At 42.7% G+C, this 18,215-nt stretch overlaps 1 protein-coding gene across 13 annotated transcripts; it reads left to right on the plus strand.

Annotated features, from left to right (window-relative positions):
* The first annotated feature begins 16 nt into the window (after positions 1 to 16).
* On the plus strand, positions 17 to 18,053 carry PASK (PAS domain containing serine/threonine kinase). Of its 13 annotated transcripts, XM_086844617.1 has the most exons (18): positions 21 to 273; positions 972 to 1,166; positions 1,860 to 2,095; positions 3,179 to 3,349; positions 4,657 to 4,797; positions 5,332 to 5,466; positions 6,137 to 6,424; positions 6,774 to 6,873; positions 8,368 to 8,542; positions 10,207 to 11,102; positions 11,732 to 11,913; positions 12,317 to 12,484; positions 13,228 to 13,353; positions 13,922 to 14,056; positions 15,438 to 15,637; positions 16,858 to 16,991; positions 17,791 to 17,872; positions 17,994 to 18,053. In XM_086844617.1, exons 2-17 carry the CDS (start codon positions 992 to 994, stop codon positions 17,823 to 17,825), a joined length of 3,297 nt encoding a protein of 1,098 aa, XP_086700743.1. In that variant the 5' UTR covers positions 21 to 273; positions 972 to 991; the 3' UTR covers positions 17,826 to 17,872; positions 17,994 to 18,053. The 13 variants fall into 13 exon arrangements, 9 of the variants coding, with proteins under 9 accessions (XP_086700741.1, XP_086700743.1, XP_086700747.1 ...); XM_086844615.1 differs by lacking the exons at positions 17,791 to 17,872; positions 17,994 to 18,053 and adding an exon at positions 17,224 to 17,657 and having other exon boundaries at positions 17 to 273; positions 10,225 to 11,102; XR_015274660.1 differs by lacking the exons at positions 17,791 to 17,872; positions 17,994 to 18,053 and adding an exon at positions 17,224 to 17,657 and having other exon boundaries at positions 15,438 to 16,589.
* Positions 18,054 to 18,215: the final 162 nt, after the last annotated feature.

Consider the following 18,215-nt stretch of genomic DNA (forward strand, 5'->3'; position numbering starts at 1 on the left):
GCCCGGCGCTGCCGACAATCGCCCGCAGGTGGCGCGCCCAGGAGGCGCAGAAACGCCCCTCCTGCTGCCCCCCTGCGCGCACGCGCACCGGCTGCGCCCCGCGGCCTCCTGGGAGTTGTAGTTCTCTGCAGGAGGGCTGGGAGGTGGTTGGGACTTACTCCTCCTCCACCGTCGCCTGCTTTCAGCCTGGTCTTCCGCCTACAAACCCTTGAGAGGAATAGCTATTGCCCTGCGCAAGGGCCTTCTACCTGCAGCTTTCCGCGCCCGGAGCAGGTGGGCCGCGTTGCCTCGCGGAGCGCGGGGTACCGCGTGTGGCGGCGGCGGGCGAGGGGAGGCCGGCGGGAGCGACGAACGCCTGGGCCCCTCGGGCTTTTTTTCCTCCTCCCGCGCTGGGCTCCCATTTGCTCCTCTCGGCACCGCTCTCACGTCGCCTTTGCTCACTGGATGCCGCGGCTGTGCTGAGTCCCGCCTGCCTTTCCCTCTGGGCCGCCCTCAGGAGTCGGGATCGGACTGCACCGTCCCGGTGGGGGCCGCTGGCCGAGGGCGTCCGGGCGGAACCCGGGGTGGGAGGGGGGGCCGCGATACCCTTGCTGATTCAGAACTGCACTTTCCAAATTACCCAAAGCTTTTGGTTTCAAAACCAGCAGAAAGGGGGAGAGGGTGCTGGCTGGGTGCTCAGCAGCTCTGACAGAAATAAATGTGGTGGCGACGGTCACACGCATCCTGCAGAATCGTCAGAGTTGGAAGGGACCAAGAAGGATCCTCGAATCCAACTTTTCAGTGAATAGTCCATAGAGGCATGCTAAGTCAGCAGTCACCTGTGGGTAATAACCACACAGACCAAACAAACGCTCGACAGTGAGCGTTTTGCCGTCACTTGCGGTGTTGTGGATTGGGTTGGAATGCATCCTTACCTGCCAGCGTCAGTCCCTGCTGTGGGCCTGAGCCGGTGTCCTTTGTTTCTGTTGCAGATGGTGACCAGAGTGTGATCATGGCAGCTGAGGCTTACAGCCACTCTGAAGGGGCCTCCCTTCTCTCTTCATCAGGAGGCTTAGTCCTTAGTCATTTGAATGACTCTGATACGCTAAGCAGATCCTTATCCTGTGGCAACAAAAGCAGGAGAAGTCGTCTCTCTGGGCTCTGTCAGCTTGGAGCATCGATGCCTGGTGAGCACACTGTTGTGAGACTGAGTTCCCATGAAGCCTTCAGGCGGTTTCAGATCTTCCCCTTCCTCAAGGCAGAAGTGACAGCAATAAGTATCTGCCAGATGGACTTACTCACTAAACACCTGAGCCATGGATTACTGCAGGCTGGGAGAGCTTATAGGGAAAATATTACTATTTTCCCTATAAAAAATAGTATAAAAAAGCTCACAAAACCTTTGAAAATTGTAGTACAATCACTTGGCACTTGGCAGCCTAAAACATTGGTGTGGGCACAGATATTTCAATGTCGTATAGTGTGAACAGTTAATTAAGTGGCTTCCAACTAATGCAATTTTTAATAAGGGCTTGAGCTCTTACTGCAATTATTTAATGACTGTTTCATTTTTAATTTGAGATATTTCAAACCATTTTAAATACTGCTAAGTGAAAAATAGAAGTTCACTGCTCTGGTTAAAACTTATGAATGTTGGCAAGTTGTGTGGACTAAGTTTATGTGTTCCATATTCAGAAAGATAAGTTTATGTTTTCTTTAGTTTAATTGATTTTATTTTCTTGTAGTTTCTTTAAAAATCTAGAAGTATGTATTTTGTGATTACTTGACAGTTGCTTCAGTTGACAGCTTTTTTTTTTTCTTTAATTAATTCCTCTGACATTGTTGTTGCAGCAACATTGCTGACCTTTATCTTTTCACAGGGGAGAAGTGGAGCTCTTACTGTTTGTCTTCTCTGACAGCTCGTAGCATTTGTACCAGCAAAACTGATAACTCACGGGCTCGGTGGGATTCTGCCTCTCTTTCTGCTTCCATTGGAAGTTCTGCTTCTTGCTCCTTTTTACACATCCCAGCTGTGGAGGAATCCAGCCAGCACCTCCCAGCTGCTGCACGCAACCCAAACCAAGCCATCTTCACCGTGGATGCCAGCACAACAGAGGTATTTGCAGCAGAACCTGCAGCACTAAGCTCCCCATAACTGGTGCAGGTTGTGTGATAGCAGGCTAAAATGACTGTTCTTCTCTTGTGTATCTGCAGGGTAATTAGAGTGTCATGAAGGCATTTTGTAGTCTGCTCCAGCTCAGTAATCTTCTTAAGACTGAGTTTATTTCCATTGCAGGTTGCAGTTAGCAAAATACACAGAATAATAGCAGAAGCAAGGATGTATTGAGTCTTTTTTCAAGGAGGTCAGGGAGGTTGTGGACTCCCCATTCCTGGAAATGTTCGAGGCTGGGTTGGATAAGGCTGGGAACAACCAGGGCTAGAGGAAGGTGTCCCTGCCCATAGCAGGGGGGTGGAAGTGGATAGTCTTTAAGGTCCTGTCCAACCCAAACCATTCTGTGATTCAGTGGTTCTATGAGAATGCAGCTGTGAAGTGACATAAGGGAAGAAAGAAAGAGCAGAATGTGCTTCAGGCCTTCTCTCTGTAAAGTACTAACCCTGAAATGTGTTTGTGGTGGCACAAGATTTGTTAATCTACTCCAGTGAACTTCCCATTTACTTTGGGAGGGAAAGAATTTCTCTCTTCCTGACCTGAGAAGAATCTAGAATTGGGTCCTGAAAACTTTAAAGAGCTGTGCCATTTTTTTAGCTTGATCTGACAATTTAAAGACACTGAGTCCTGACTTGCTCCGTTGCACAGGTTCCAGTGTGCCATTGACTGGTGTGATCACTGCACACCTTTGAGTTTGGATGCAATTTTGTGGCTTGCCTGGGTTCTGCTTGTAAAATACAACTTTGTAGCTTTGCCTCCATGGATGTCACTGTTTACAGTTAAAAGAAAGCAGGAAACCTAAAAGGAAAGCAACATTTCAAAACCTCTTAACCAAAAAGATATGTGGGCAAGGGATGTCCTAGAATGAAAGTCTATAATGAACTCAGAATTGCAAAAAAACATTTTGTTTCCACCAAGAGAAAGAGATAAGACATTAAAGCAACAACCTGAGGAGATGATGAGGTCTCAAAAAAACGTACAGCTTTTATTCTTTGTTCAGGTTTTTTTTTTTTTTCTGTTCTTTTCTAGATCCTAGTGGCCAATGACCGAGCTTGCAAGTTGCTTGGGTGCAGTAGTCAGGAACTCATTGGTCAAAAGCTGTCCCACTTGATATCCAAATCTGATCAAGAGGCATGGGAAGCAGTGGGTGAGGAGTACCTAGAAACTTCTGAATGTTCAACAGTGGTTTCAGGAACTGTGGTATGTGAAATGTTCAAGGAAATATTCTCCACCACATAAAGTAGTTCTCTAGGCTTTGGTTTGGGATTTTTTTTTTACATTTTCTATATCATTTCCTGATATATTAATCTCCTTGGTCATTTGGCAGTTATGTCATTTGCAGGACTGTTTGGTTTAAAAGTTTACAGATGTGGGAATTCAAAGGGCAGAAGATGATTTAAGGGGACACCCACGAGAACCTTGCAGCTGTCAATACACTGTAGTCACTGTGACTTGACCAAATCAGAGCTTAAAGGATATTAGATTTTAAAAAATTTGCTTAACATGGAAAAAGTCTATTGTGGAAATATCCAATTGTCTGGTCCTTAAAAATATATTATAAATTATCTTAATTTGGATTGTGCATATTATAAAGGTTGAAGACATTGAAATACTGTGAAATGTCTGTGCCAAAACACCATAGTTAGTGCAAAAGAGTGGAATTGATATTTTGCCTAGAATGGGGTTATTTATAAGAGAACTGCATGAGAAAATCTCCACATTATTTTCTTTTGCTGCTGTTGTGAGTTGTCACTAGAGAACCCTTGGAGAATGAGTTCATATTCTTTCTGGTGCTATTTTTGAACTGAAATTGTCAGTATCTCAGAGCCTTATCTTCCTGAATCCTCAGCTGGATATGGGGTGGGGACAAAGATCTAAGTTTGATTCAGTGAAACCCGAGATTAAAATTAAATGTCTGACAGAGGCACTTATTCTAAGCTGTTCCAAATACTTTATAGGAGTCACTGTGTAAGTCATAAACCCATTCTGTCAAGATCATAAAAATCATAAAAGGCTTGGGATGAGCCTTCCAGGCTATAAGATAAATAAACATTTTCTGATTTGAGAAAAATCTCCTCCCATAAGAAATTAAATTGCTGGTTTTGCAGCTGAAAGTAAGGACTGTGTTACTAATGGGGAATGTTCATTTAGCCCCATGGGATATCCCTTAAATAAGACATCTCTGAGAGGCATTTTACACTAAATGCAAGGCGTTAGAGTATTGTATTTATTATTCTGAAATCTTTATGCCTTTAGACTTCCTGAGGTGGGGAGAGACAATACCAAAGTAACAACATTTTGTGTATTATTTTCAGACATTTTGATCTCTGCATTAAAACTGTTTGTTGCCATAAAATACTAGTAAGTAGTCAATAAATTGAGTTTTTCTAATAATGATAAGGAGGTATCTTGGCTCAGTATCTTACTTCTGTTTGAAATATGTTCTAAGTAAGCATTCATTCTAAGTCTTAGTAAGTCACGTCTCCATTTCTGAATCTGGTGGGAAGGTGGATGTTGTTGGCCACCTCAATGAGAAGATCCCTGTCTCAGTCTGGTTGAGGCAGATAAGAAGCAAGGACACCCAGCGTTGTGTGGTTGTGCTGGAACCAGTGGAAAGACTTTCAGCTTGTGTTTCCTTCACGGTTGATGTAAGTGTTTTCCTAACAATCAAACAAGATTGCAGTTTGTGAGAGTTTGTGTGTGAGTGGAAGGTGTCTGAAAGGGAGCAGGCACAGGTTGCTGTTTGTGAACATGGAGTATGTCCATAGCAGGGCCTGAAACCAGGGCTGTGCATGCAGGAGTGGATCTCCTTGACCTGTTTGACAACCCACACAGAAATATACTCTCTCTCCTCAGGGGACAGCTTATCCTTGAACAGTGTTGTTTTGGTAGGGGGTTGGTACTTTGGGGTATGGATGCCCTTGTGAAGGGATCATCTGGCTGAGGAACAGTTGTGTGGAGCGCTGGACACCACTGCCTCTCCTGGGCAAAGGGCAGGCTCCCTGCACAGTGATATGGCAATATTGTTTTATGCTGTGTCTGCTTTTACTGAGTGAGTTATGTCCACCAAAGGACTGCAGAATGAAATTTCCTGCCGTTGCTTAGATAACTGCAGAAGCCATTGTCAAAACATCGAGTGACAATTGAGATAAAATTTTATCAGTCCTGTAAATCCTCCCCAGGGAAAAATTACATCATGTGACCTCCTTTATGCGCATCTCCATGGCTACCCAACATTGGAAGCAGTAGTTGGACTCCACATAAAGGACCTGATTCCTTCTGTGCAGATCCCTCCTCTAGGAAAAAAAATCCCAAAGGTACAGTATGAGCACCAACTTCATTCTTCTATAGCCTTCCCATTTGGAGTGCATGCTGTTTTCCCTCCTTGCATAACAGAAGAAAGCCTTTTAAGAGAGAAGCCTGATGCCCCTGGAAAAGGGCTGCCTTTTTGTGGAGCTGCTATCTGAAGAGTTCCTAACTAGGGATGAGACCATGCCCTGACCTCTTACTGGAATCTGTCCTGGTGAAAGACAGTTTTCTCCAATCCTAGCTTTGTAAGACACTGTGCTCTTTCTGTAAGCTCTTTAAGATTCCTTTGAATTCTTTAGCCCATTTCAATCATGTCTGTCTGAGGAGTGAAAGAATACCCAGGTCTTGCAAATGCCATGAAAGTGGGCAGATAGGGAGTTGAAGGAGGCCTGCTTATGAATACCTAATTTGTTGAAAAGCTGCTTCATAGACTGGTCTTCATCTCCAGGATATTTATTTAGTTAGTTATTTATTTGGATTCCAAATCCTTAGAAAAACAGGTGTTGTTCATTTTGATATTCACAAGATCGGTTCCTTTTCTTTTCCTGCTCCTTCTTTCCTGTGTAATTTAAATGCAATAAATGTGTAATTTTAATGCAATAAACCCAAAACATTTGGTTAGTTAGAGGTTTTCTCTTTGAGTTTTTTTTTCAGTTGGGTTTTTTTGCTTTCATTTAGAACCTCAGGATCCAGCGAGCTGCAGGCAGATCCAGAGAGGGCACCATGTTTCCTCTCAGTTTAAAGCTGGAAGTCAGCCACCTGGAGGAGGATCAAGCAGCAGTACAGAAAGATGAGATTCCACAGACAGAAGGCTCCCTCCCAGGCTATCAGTACTCTGCTACAGTTGTGGTTTTCTCCACCATCAGTGGTCTTATCACTGTCCAGTCAGGTGGAATCATCTGTGGCATCGTGGATAGTCTTGCTTTAATGCTCTTTGGCTATGAGAAGAAAGATCTTCTGGGAAAGGTAAGTTCATACCTCCCAGAAGACTGATACATGTGGCAGCATATCCACTGGAATTGTGAAGCTGTTTTACACTCCTTGCCATCACAAAACCCCTGTGTTTCACATGTTCAGTGAGTGAGGTGTGGGATGACATGCAAATTCCTGTGCTGGAATTGCTGAGACCTGCAGTGCTGAGGAGCTGCTATGGATTTCAAGTAGCCCAAAGCACAGTTCTGTGTTCTGCACTGGTCACGTGGAACACTTTGCCTGGCTGTCCATGAGAATCAGGTCCACAGACATGGATTGTCAGCATTTGCCCTGATCCTGTAAGAGTTGGCTTAGCTTTATAAGGTTTCATTCTTTGTTTTAGAACATTACATTCCTGATCCCTGGTTTCTATAACAACATGGAAAGAAGCAGTGGCTGTTCTGTGCCTTTACCTCCTCTGGGTGATTTCATGGGGACGGAAGGTGAGTGCCTGGTGTCAGTGCCTGCCATACATCTGGCTCTGGCTGCTGTAACCAAGGGGAAACGAGCAGAGACAAGAGGTTCACCTGCAAACATGAGAACATTCTTCATAAAAGCAGTGCCCCTCCATGCAGTTTTTAAATCAGGTTTCCACTATAACCTCAGGTAAAGAGAACTGTTCACCTAAGACTGAGCTTCTCTCTTTGTTGCCAAGAAGATAAAACTGAATATCCAATTTGGAAATTACAGTGAGAATAGAAAATGCTTTGTACTTAACAAGCACTTTCTCTCCCTCCCCTGCTATGACTCTGTGGTATTTTAAAATGTGTAAAATATAGCTTTTGTGACAGTATTGCAGCAGAGCTGTAGCTACTTAGGATTAATATTTTAAGGGGAAAATATAATATTATGATTTGGCTTGTGCTGCTGCCTAATATTCAGTGTTATGGTTGCTGTATTTCAATCAGAGAGGCATCACATATTCCTCTGATGCAATTTGCATCAGAATTTATCAAAAATTTACTTCTCTGAACACAGCACCAATAAACAGAAGCAAAGAAGTCTCATGTTTCCATATCTGTCTTTTCCAGCTAGCTCTGCCCAGCACAGAGAACACCAGCCAGTTAATGCTTTCATCTGTATCACATTTTAGACAGGTTTTGTCTTCTTTTCCCCCCTATTTTCTTTTTCTCCTTGCTTAGATATGCACATCTGAATGGTGCTGAAACCAGTGAACCCCACTGGAACAAAGAAGAGTTAGTGACAGTGTACAATTTCTTAGGTAATTCTTTGATGAAATGATTCCCTTAATCTAGGAGTAGTTCAGTTCTTCAGTGAGGAAGCATTGTTGGCACTCAGACATTACTAATTAAAGGATTGTTCTAGATTCACATCTAGATTTGTTCACTCATTACCTTCTGCAACAATACTACTAGGTTTACTTCATCTTCCAAACTCATGTTTTTCTTCTGATTTGTTGTCACTGGGAAAGAAAGAACTTCATCTCCTTTCAAACATGTTTAGACGCTTTTTATCTTACAGCTTCAGTGAGTTACATAAATCCAGTCCAAACCTTTTCATTATATGGGTTTGGAATGGGCTGTATATGTGTGGTTTGAGTTTGTTTTTTTGGTTTTTTTTTTTTAATGCTGTATGATCATTTTAATTTCAGTATTTTTACATTATTGGCATTTTTTTAGGCCTCTGAACTTCAATTCAAGTAGCTAAGGCATGATACCAATATCTACCCAAGAGCTTTGCTAGAAAAGCAAATTTTGGCAGCCCAAAAACATATAGATTCCTTCATGTGGTGATTTCTCAAAGTAGAGTGGAATGCTTGTATTTTGACTGTTTTGCCTCAGTCAAGCCTTTTCTACTAAATTCCTTGGGAAAAAGACAGACCAAGGCATTTCCAAGCTTATTTGTAATCACTGTAGCCTCTGAAGCCTAAACATAAAAGTTTAAATTGGTGTGGTTTTGTTTCCTATTTGGTACAGAGAGCAGCTTCTTGGCTCCATCTTTAGCGCCCCTTCTGTCAAGAGATGAAGAGCAGAAACTGGAGCAACAACACAAAGATGACAAATTAATACATGATGAGAATAAACAAACAAATGGGACCAGTTTCTTTTCTCCTCCCTCACCTCCTGAAGCGGCATCCACCCCCACTAATAGGTAGGCATTTCACAGACTGCATTTTCACCTGGAAAAATGAAGAGTTGTGATGGCAGTCACCAGCAAAAGCTGATTTTTTCACCTGTTTGATAAGGGAAGGTGTAGCAAGGGCCTTCCATGCTTTGCTGTCTTTAGAATCTGAGTGCTGTTTGCAAGACAAGCTGAGCTGTCCCTGCCTTAGATTTTTATTTATATCTGCACAACCTGCCATTGTAAAGTTACAGAAATTCCAGCCTTAAAGGGGACCGTATAGACTATGACAGCACAGCTCTTGCTGCTTTTTAAAGCAGCTGATAGTGTCATTTGTTGTGCTCTGGTTTACATCTCTCGTATCATACTTCTAAGTAAGTAAGGATTGTAAGTGCTGTGCTTCATTGTTTTTCTATGCTGCATTTTTATTAATAGAAATCTTTGCAAAATACCTTGTGCCATGGGCTTCAGTAAACCCTGATGGATGGAGACATCCATTTCCTGTTCCAGACGAGGGAACTTGTTTTCAGGACTGGAAGCATCCTTATGATATACTAAGGCCTGAACAGCAGGCCTAAGCACCAAATCTTGCCTTGCAAGATGAATCTTGAGCATGATGCTATTAATACCATCAAGGTTCTTTAGATAAAAATAGATGATCAAAACATTTATATTAGTTGCTCTTAATGCCAAACCTACTGTTGTAGAGACATTTGTATAACTTTGTGTAAGATATGTTAAGAAATTGTCCCAACAGATATCCCTAGAGGCTTGTTAGTAGAATATTTTACACAAAACCCTCCCAGCCCTGGCCCTGACTGGTTGGGAAGCGGGCCATTAGTACCAGATGTTTTCTGCACAAAAAGGTGAACAAGTTATTTGGACTGTTTTATTTGGGTCTCTAAAGCTGGCCCCCTTTTTTTGGGTGAACTTGGAGATTTCACCATCAAATAATGATTTTTTTTATTATTATTATTATTTTGCTTATTTTTGCTTACTGCTGAAGCTGAGTGAGTAATAAGCTTATTGTTTTATCAGATGTATCCCTTTACTTCTGTGTTGCCTCAATATTAATAGTAAAATAAGATCATTCTTTCCATTGGTGTCTGTGCCCACCCCATCCCCCCCATCAACTGGCAAAACACCTTCCATGGTGCTTTTTTCTGCTGGTAAATGGTTTATGATCTATATTTAGAAATTAAGCTAGAGAAGGAAATTATCCATAGGGAAAAAGTGCCATTTGAGTGTACTTGCTGTTCTTTGGTAAATTTGCCGGGATTTTGGATACCTGTGCGAACAGCTTTCTGCCTTTTGCTTTTAAACTTGAAATAAAACTATTGGTCCAGGTTTTAAATAGTGACCATATTTAAATGGGTATTATACAGTAGGATGGTTTTCTTATTTTGTAATCATGATGTCACTGATAACCTTGAGTATTTGTACTGAGGACAGCCTTGCTACAGATGGGCTCCCAGCCCACCAGAGAGCCTTATCCCAAGAGCTGGCTTGACACAATCAGAGCAGTGGCACAGTATAGAACAGTGGAAACTTCAGGATCAAATAATTCTCAAAAGATGTTCTCTGCAAGGCTCTCTCACATCATCTTACTCAGGACAGTGGGATTTAGGTCAGAACTTGGAGATTCCAGAGAAAAGCAGTCATAGTGCAGTATCCCCTGCAGTAACTATTGCCAGGTTGCCTGTTTGTTCCAGACTAGAAGACAATCTGAACGCATCATCCTGTGACCCAGTGAAGCCTTCTGAAGTTACTTGTAATTCACCTGGAACACCAACAATGGATGAGCCATGGCCTGGGACAGCACTGAGCTGCAGACAAGACTTTAAAAGCCATGTGGTTCCAGGGCAGGTGTCAGAAACAAACTCGATGTGTGATGCAAAACATTCCAGCCTCGAGCACATTGTTGTTGGCAACTGTCTGCTAAATGGTCCTTCGACCTTCTTTGCATGTGAAAGAAATAATCTCTGTGATGTTTGCTCAGGAAATGAAACAGGCTGCAGTGCTTCTGCATCAGGAACTGCCAGAACCTCTGAAGATGTGAAAAAATATGAATGGAACTGTATTTGCTCTGGTCTTGAGGTACTGGGACTGAATACCAAGGGGAACTCAACTGTCAAGGGGAACTCAGACAATTCTTTAGGTGTTACTGCAGTTCTTGTAGGAGGATGTTGCTCTGATGCAGCAGACTCCAATATGCCAGTTGAGACAAATGATGCCTTTTCCACTCATCAAGGAAAGCAGCTACTGAGTGGTGTTGCCACAGAAGCTGATTCTGGATGGCTAGTCACCAGAAGGCATTTACAAAACTCTGAGGAATCCTCCAAAGCATTTCCTGAGGAACCAGAATTCCTTGCAGAAACTGTGGGGGACAACTCCAACAGAAATCCCCTGAAAAGCAAACGTAGGCCTGAAGAACACTGCCAGTTCCTCAGGCAGCAAAATATGGAGATCAAAGTAACATCAACCCCAGTGAAACAAGAAGGCAGGCTAAATCCAGCAGCTCCTTTGACCTGGGGGATTCTGGAAGGCAGCTACATCGGGAATTGCTGCCACAGAGATGGGTCACATTTCAGTAAGTGAAACCTTGTCTCCTTCCCCAACTCATATGAGGGTGCTCCTTTTCACCCACACTTTTGCAGAATGCAGACATTTCTGGTTAGAAGTTCACAGTTGGAGAGGAAGGAAGAAGCATCTAGAAGAAAAAATGGTATTTAAGTCTACCCAGAGGGTATTAGAAAATGAGGTAGTATAAAATACAAAGCTGGTAAGAAATTAATCCCCACTGAGAAGTCAGAAATACTCTCAAAACACAATTAAAAAGTGTGAACCTGAAAACTTTTTCTGAACAGAAAATACAAACTCCACTGTAAAACTGTAAATTGCATTAAAATTGTATAATGGAATTTATTTTATTCACTCCTTCAGCTGCATTCAGTGGCCTTGTATATGTAATCTAGAATAATAGTGTGAAATGAATAAATCACAATTGGACACTGACAAGTCTCTGCTGGAGGTAGCTGCTAGGTACCTCTAGAATAGCTGTGCTGCTGTCAGCCCCTCTGATGATTCTTTACTGAGCAGGTGTTCCCCAAATTCGGAACTTTTTGTCAAGAGCTCAGAATTTTCTCCTAAAATCTCCTCGGTCTTGTTCAACACTACAGCTACATTCTACCATTTTAATTTCCTCACCTCTTTCTACAGGCATATTCTTCGAGGTGAAATGTGCAGAACTGCAGGATCCCACTGTACTTTTCTGTGTCTGGGTGGTGAAAGAGCTTTCACAGAGCCAAAAGGAAGCTGTAGCAAAGACTCAGCATTTGTTTGCCAGCCTAGCAAACTCTCCCCAGTCTGTTGCTGATCTTTCTACTAAAAGTCTTGGAGAAGTAAGAAATCCTACATTTGAATATTGAGCGTTTCTCTCCTTGTTTGACTGTAAAGCTGAAGCTAAAGTCAAGAAGTTTTACAAATTAATGATGTGAATTGGTGGAGAGGATATTGCTGTTTCTTTTTTCCCCCCTTTTTAATATATTAGGACAAAATCTCAGTTGCTATTTTGTAACTCTTCTGGTGTGGGGCTTCCTTTAGTTGCCTTTCCAGCCTGAAAAATGCAGTTCCAAACTTCAGGATACTCAAATAGTGCAGTTCTCACTACCAGAACCAAAGATTACTCCTTTTATCTATTCTTGCATGTCTGTAGATTTTTTTTCAGTATTTATTAATTTTATAAATGTGATTCTTTGGCTGGTCATTTTTTGCTGCTATTGTAACCTGCATATCTGTACTTAGGCCATCAGATCAACTTCGCTTTTTGACAACTCCCGAGGAGCTGAAGATCTTGAAGGATTAAGAGCATGTGAAGGAGAATATGCAAAAAATTACAGCACTCTCAATCTTATTGGCAAAGGCTCTTTTGGCTTTGTCTGGAGTGCCAGGAGCAAGAAGGATCACCAGGAGGTAAAGTATTTCATGTGGTTCTATTGCAATAATAATTTAGGATGAAAACTAAAAGGTTAGAGCATTCATATTCTGTTAACATTACATTGTCAAAAGCTTCTTTTTGTTAGTTTGGGGTTTTGCTTTGTCTAAACAGAAATCTGTAGTAATGGAAACAGGATAGCAAAACATTTGCATTGATGTTGTGTATAAACATTACCTGAGACAACTGGTGCAGAATGGGTTAATAAACTAATGAATGCAGCTAATGGAACCTGTTGAAAGAAGTAGACAATAATTTTAACAGAACTATAGGTTTTAGTCTTCTGTTACTAAAGATAATAGCAAACATCAAAATTTTTATTGTGCCATGACTCAAGAATGGGGAGTATATGTGTTGAGATTATGGCACCTCCTCTTTTTCAGAAGTATTTTGGGTGCTGAGAGGGCAAGTTCTGGTGTTTCCCTTGCATGGATCTTAAGTGCTCATTTCCCTCCACTGCACCCATGTGCTGTAACTGGTTGATAAGACAGCTGGCTTGTCAAAGCCTTTGGAATTCAGAGCAACAATAAATATATTTCATTTATGTGTATCATTTTGGACTAAATTAATTTAAACATTTCAATAGACTATAAGTTATTCACATTGGGTTACTTCCATGCCTTTAGTAATAGGAGGCACTAACAGATTTCCTGGAAATCAGCTTACCTGACAGTCAAAGCCATGCTTTGGCAGGTGATGCTGAATGCTGTTGTCTATGTAGGTTGTTGTAAAGTTCATCTGGAAGGAGAGGGTGCTGGAGGACTGCTGGGTAGATGATCCTGACCTAGGGAGGGTCACTCAAGAAATTGCAATCCTGCAGAAGCTGCAGCACCCCAGTATCATTAAGGTACAGTGGCTCAGAGTTGATGCAGTTTGGGTGTGGGTATTCCTCTAAAGGAATGAAGTGTCCTGTACCGAATCTGTCTTTTCAGGAAAGAAAGTAACCTGTTCATCCTGCTTTGTTTTGGAGGGTGTGTGACAGCAGATTGTTGCTTGCTTCCAGACTTTTACCCCAAACTGACCTGAAGATGTGATTCTTAACAGAAAAAAAGCTATTTCAAGATAAGATGCGTATCTTGGAAGTGTGATGTCACATCTGAACATGTACTAGTTCAGCAAATAATCTGGCAACATCTTGTTTTATACTCTTTGTTTTGTGGTTGTTGGTTTTGGAGAGGGGATTTTTTTGTTGTTTTTTTTTTCTTCAGAAAGAGAATTCCTCTTGGATTTAATTCTGCTTGCAATTTTAATTCTGTACTCTTTTCAAGAAACATTTGTGCTCAGTGAAATGAGACTTTAAAGATTATAATATATACCAATTAAATCTCCAAGAGGAGAGCAGTGTTTGTTAAAAAAAAAAAAAAGGTACTTTTTTGAGGATGAAGCACATGATTAAACAGGTCTTTTATTTATAGGTGCTAGATGTATTTGAAAATGAATGCTTCTTCCAACTGGTGATGGAGAAGCATGGATCTGGTCTGGACCTCTTTGCATTTATTGATAATCAGCCCAACTTGGATGAGCCATTAGCAAGTTATATATTCAGACAGGTGAGAGCAGAATTGCTACATGCAGGTGAGAACTGGTTAATGTAAGAACCAGGATTCTGTGTCACTTAATACTGGCTAATCATCTGGTGGACTGAATTGGAGTTGTGCTCAATATTTCCTCACCATTCTGTAGGGCTGATTGAAATGCTGCCTCCAGAAACCTTGTTAAAGTTTACTTAGGAACAACAAAGCATTTCCAGGACCTTGCTGCCTGTGAGGGTTTCCTGTGGAGCCATGGCCCCTCAGCTGTTAACAGGACAGCACGAAGCCCCTGTCACCCAGATACCATTCATGTTGCAGTCACATTTCCTCTGAGGAAGGAGGAAAACTCACAGAAGCTGCCCCAAGCCTACAAAAGGCCACATTTTCACTTACTTCAGTGCTTAGTTTAGACTGGTTACAGGAGTAAAGGGCTCTGTTCTTTAAATCAAGACATTATCTTGGATTTTAGGTGGCATAATACAAAGTAACTCAGGGTAGTTTCCTCTGAGTCAGGAGCTTGCCTGAGGGCTGAATTGCCCTTTGTTTAGTGAGCTAACCACAGCAGCATGTCCCAAGTAATTTCCCCTGGAGAGTTTTGGAGTAAATTCCTTGCTCTAGGTTGTGCAGGAATTGCTGTGGTAATCCCCCCACACCTTTGCTGTGCCCACCCTCTGCCCTCAGCTGGGGTGCTGATGGAAGATGGAAGCCAAAGGTGTCTCTTCAGCCTTGTGATGGATCAGCCCTATCCTTAACCTAGCCTGGGGTTTGTAAGGCTGAATTATTCCCTCATATCTGCACTGCATTTCTCTGCAGAGGCAGATTTCTATTATAAATAGAAACTTTTCTCCCTCAGCCATCTGCTTTTCTTGTTAAAAACATTGTAGGAGTCAGGATCGTCTCCAAGGTGATATTCTCATGTTATCCTTAATTATGGCATTAAAGCATGAATCGTGCAGGATAAAGAATGGAGTGATTATGTTATTTATACCAAACTTGGTTCTTAAATGCTTCGTCATCCTGCAGCATGGAAAGAACACACCAATATCCTTCTGGAGAAACCAAAGGACCCTCCAAATGAAGCTGGGATAAAAATAGGGTATCTTGCAGGATTGTAGCAGTGAGTTCCAATGCTCGCAATCCCATCCTGACTGCAGCATCCCCTCCTCCTGCATATCTGTGAGGTGAAAGCATCAAAGGCTCTTTAAAGTGTCTCTTCCAAGAGCACTGCAGCAATGATGACAGGCAGGCCTGGGGCCATTTCCAGTTACCATAGTTAGGATGTGTATCTTGTTTAGGTAGTGTCAAAACAAACCAAAATGTGACTCATCATGTTGATGATGCCACATCAACTCTCCAGGGACTATGTGTAGTAACACCTAGTTCTTTCTGTCTCTTCCAGCTTGTATCAGCTGTTGGGTATCTCCACTGTAGGAACATCCTTCACAGAGATATCAAGGATGAAAATATTGTCATTGCTGAAGATTTCACAATTAAGTTGGTGGACTTTGGTTCGGCTGCCTACCTGGAACCTGGGAAATTATTTTATACCTTCTGTGGGACAATTGAATACTGCTCACCAGAAGTGCTGTCTGGCAAACCGTATGTCACCCTCTGAAAAGTCATTTTTATGCCATCACACCAAAAAAACCCCATGTGGGCAGGGCTGGAACAGAGAAGCCAAGCTGCTGTGCCATTGGAACGCTGCTAGAGTAACCAACCACAGGAAACTGCAGCGAGATTTAAGGCACTGCAGTGGCAGAAGTCACTGTGAAGGTTTTTGCGTACAAAGTAGGGCAATCTAGTGACAGAAGTCAAGTTGTAAAAGCTTGAATATGTACTAAGTTGTTTCTAAATCTGTTGTCAGGCTTTCTCCAGCAAAAGCTGCTCTTTCAGAGAGGTGGAGTAAGCAAGTATTGCTGTTGATAGCACCTTCTTGCATGTCTGTGCTTTGTATCCTCCCACTCTGATCTCTATTCTTTTTTCTACATGTTTCCCTCTGTTTTTGCAGTTTGACCCTTGTTCATCTCCCCACTGATTTTTGTACTCCTTGGGACTCAAGGATTCTTTTCTTGCTGCTGTTTTGGATGTGCTACCTAAATCTTGGCTCTTTTCCCTCTTCTTTCCCTCTCCAAGAGCTCTGTACCTAGCAGCTGGTGCTCTCATAGCTGCTCCACAAGGAAGCCTCCCCAACACAGGGGTGGTACTGCTGTGATTGTACATGCCTGGATGGATCTTGCTCCTGCTTCACTGCTGTTTCTATGGATCCTTCAGGCAGCTTCTCCTAAAGGAGTGGGGGAAAAAGCAATGCAAGGAGGAGAGGAAGTTCCTGCTGGGAATGAGATGAAAGGTGAAGCAAGCAGCTTCAACCAGCTACCCTGGGAGTTCCACCTCTTACTGTGTGAAGGAACTAGCATGTTTTCTCAGATGGAATTGAGATGGTTAATAGTTATTTCCAAATAACTTTTGTTTTGAAAGGGCTGGGAGGATGTTTTTGCTCTTCCAGTTAAATATTTACTTCACAGTTTTGGCTGATGATGAAGAAGGTGGAGGGGTAAGTTCTTGTCACCAGCTTACATATGTGGAAGTTTGGGTGCATGTTACACATACTCATCAACAGAAACTGGTTAGCTGTTCTGTGGTTGGTTTTATTTCCTGGAGAAGGATGAAGGTCCTCAAACACATGAGGACCTTTTTAGAATTCTCACAAACTTCCTATGTTAAAATAAAAATTGGAAACAAGGGCTGTCAATGCCCTTTTTTTCTTTGCACTTTCTTTAGCATATAGCTATATACTTGCAATTTGAATTACCTCTGAACAGGTACCATGGCCCTGAGCTGGAGATGTGGTCGCTTGGCATCACCCTTTACACTCTGGTGCTTGGGGAGAATCCCTTCTGTGAGCTGGAGGAGGCCTTGGCAGCTGTCCTGAGTCCTCCTCGCCCTGTGTCAGAAGGTGAGTTCTTCCCATTTGCTTTTCAAAAGGAGCAGATCTCTTGGGAAAGTATAAGCAGTGTTTTTTCACCCAAAATAAAGAGGAAAACCGAAAAAATGCTCCCTAATGTGTTCTGTGATGATTTGGAAAGCTGCTCAGGGCAGCAGAGTTTGGGAGATTTGTCATTCTTTGAACATAGACCGTATCTCTCATTCCCAACCTGCCTGAGCCATCTTCTGCTGTTTCTGCCCAGGTCTCATGGCTCTCATGGCAGGGCTCCTGCACCCTGTTCCAGAGCAGCGCATGACTCTGGCCACTCTGGCACAGGATCCTTGGCTGCGACAACCAGTGAACCTGGCAGATTATACCTGGGAAGAGGTGTTTGCCTTTGCTGAGCCAGCTCAGACCTCAGGCTAAAGGCTTCTTCATCTAGGGATGACTTAGAAAAGTCTGAGCTCTGTTAGCAGGATAGGTCCCATGGGACGGTTACCTGCTGATACCCACATATTCTCAGTTTATTAATGTTCTTACCCAGGGCACGTTTCAAAGATGTGGGGCAAAGATTTTAATGGGTTTTTTTAAAATTGTTTGTAACTTAGAAAGTATTTTTATTGCCTGGTTTTACTTTTTATATGTAGTTTATATCTGTTTCTGAAAAGTGAATGAATAAATGAATGATTACATGTCTGATGGTTTTCTGGAGTATGTGTGCTCCAAAGGAGACTCAAAACCAGATCTGTAATTGCATGATTTGGGTGGAATGGCTAGGTTGGTAGTGTCCTTTTTTTTTTTTTAATATCAGCATCCTGTCTATATTCAGGAAAACAGTCCTCGATTTTGATGAGACAGAGATAGTGGGAAGAAGAAATAGATCCAATAAAGAGAATTTGGTCGAGACACAGGTAACAGAAACATTTTGGGGTACAGGTCAGCTGGGATGGAAGTGCTGGGGAAAAGCAGCAGTCTGCCCGGCTGCTGCAGCTCTGCAGAGAAGCAACAGGATTCGGCTTAATTACTAATTAGCTTTGGACTCTGCTATCGGAATCACCTGCCTTCTGCAGCACCGTGCCCAGGCGTGCATCCGCGGCGGGGATGACGAGCGGCGGCCTTATCAGCTCCAGCGGCGGGGCCGGGCTCTGCGGGCGGAAGGTTCGGGGCTGTTCGTGCCCCGAGCGCTCCAGCCCCGGCCTCCCACCCCGCCCCTCACTCCGCCGGCGCTGCCCAGGGCGGGATCGGGGCCGGGCC

This window comes from Cyanistes caeruleus, chromosome 10 (assembly GCF_971803275.1).
Source record: "Cyanistes caeruleus chromosome 10, bCyaCae1.hap1.1, whole genome shotgun sequence".
In the NCBI taxonomy this organism is placed as follows: domain Eukaryota; kingdom Metazoa; phylum Chordata; class Aves; order Passeriformes; family Paridae; genus Cyanistes; species Cyanistes caeruleus.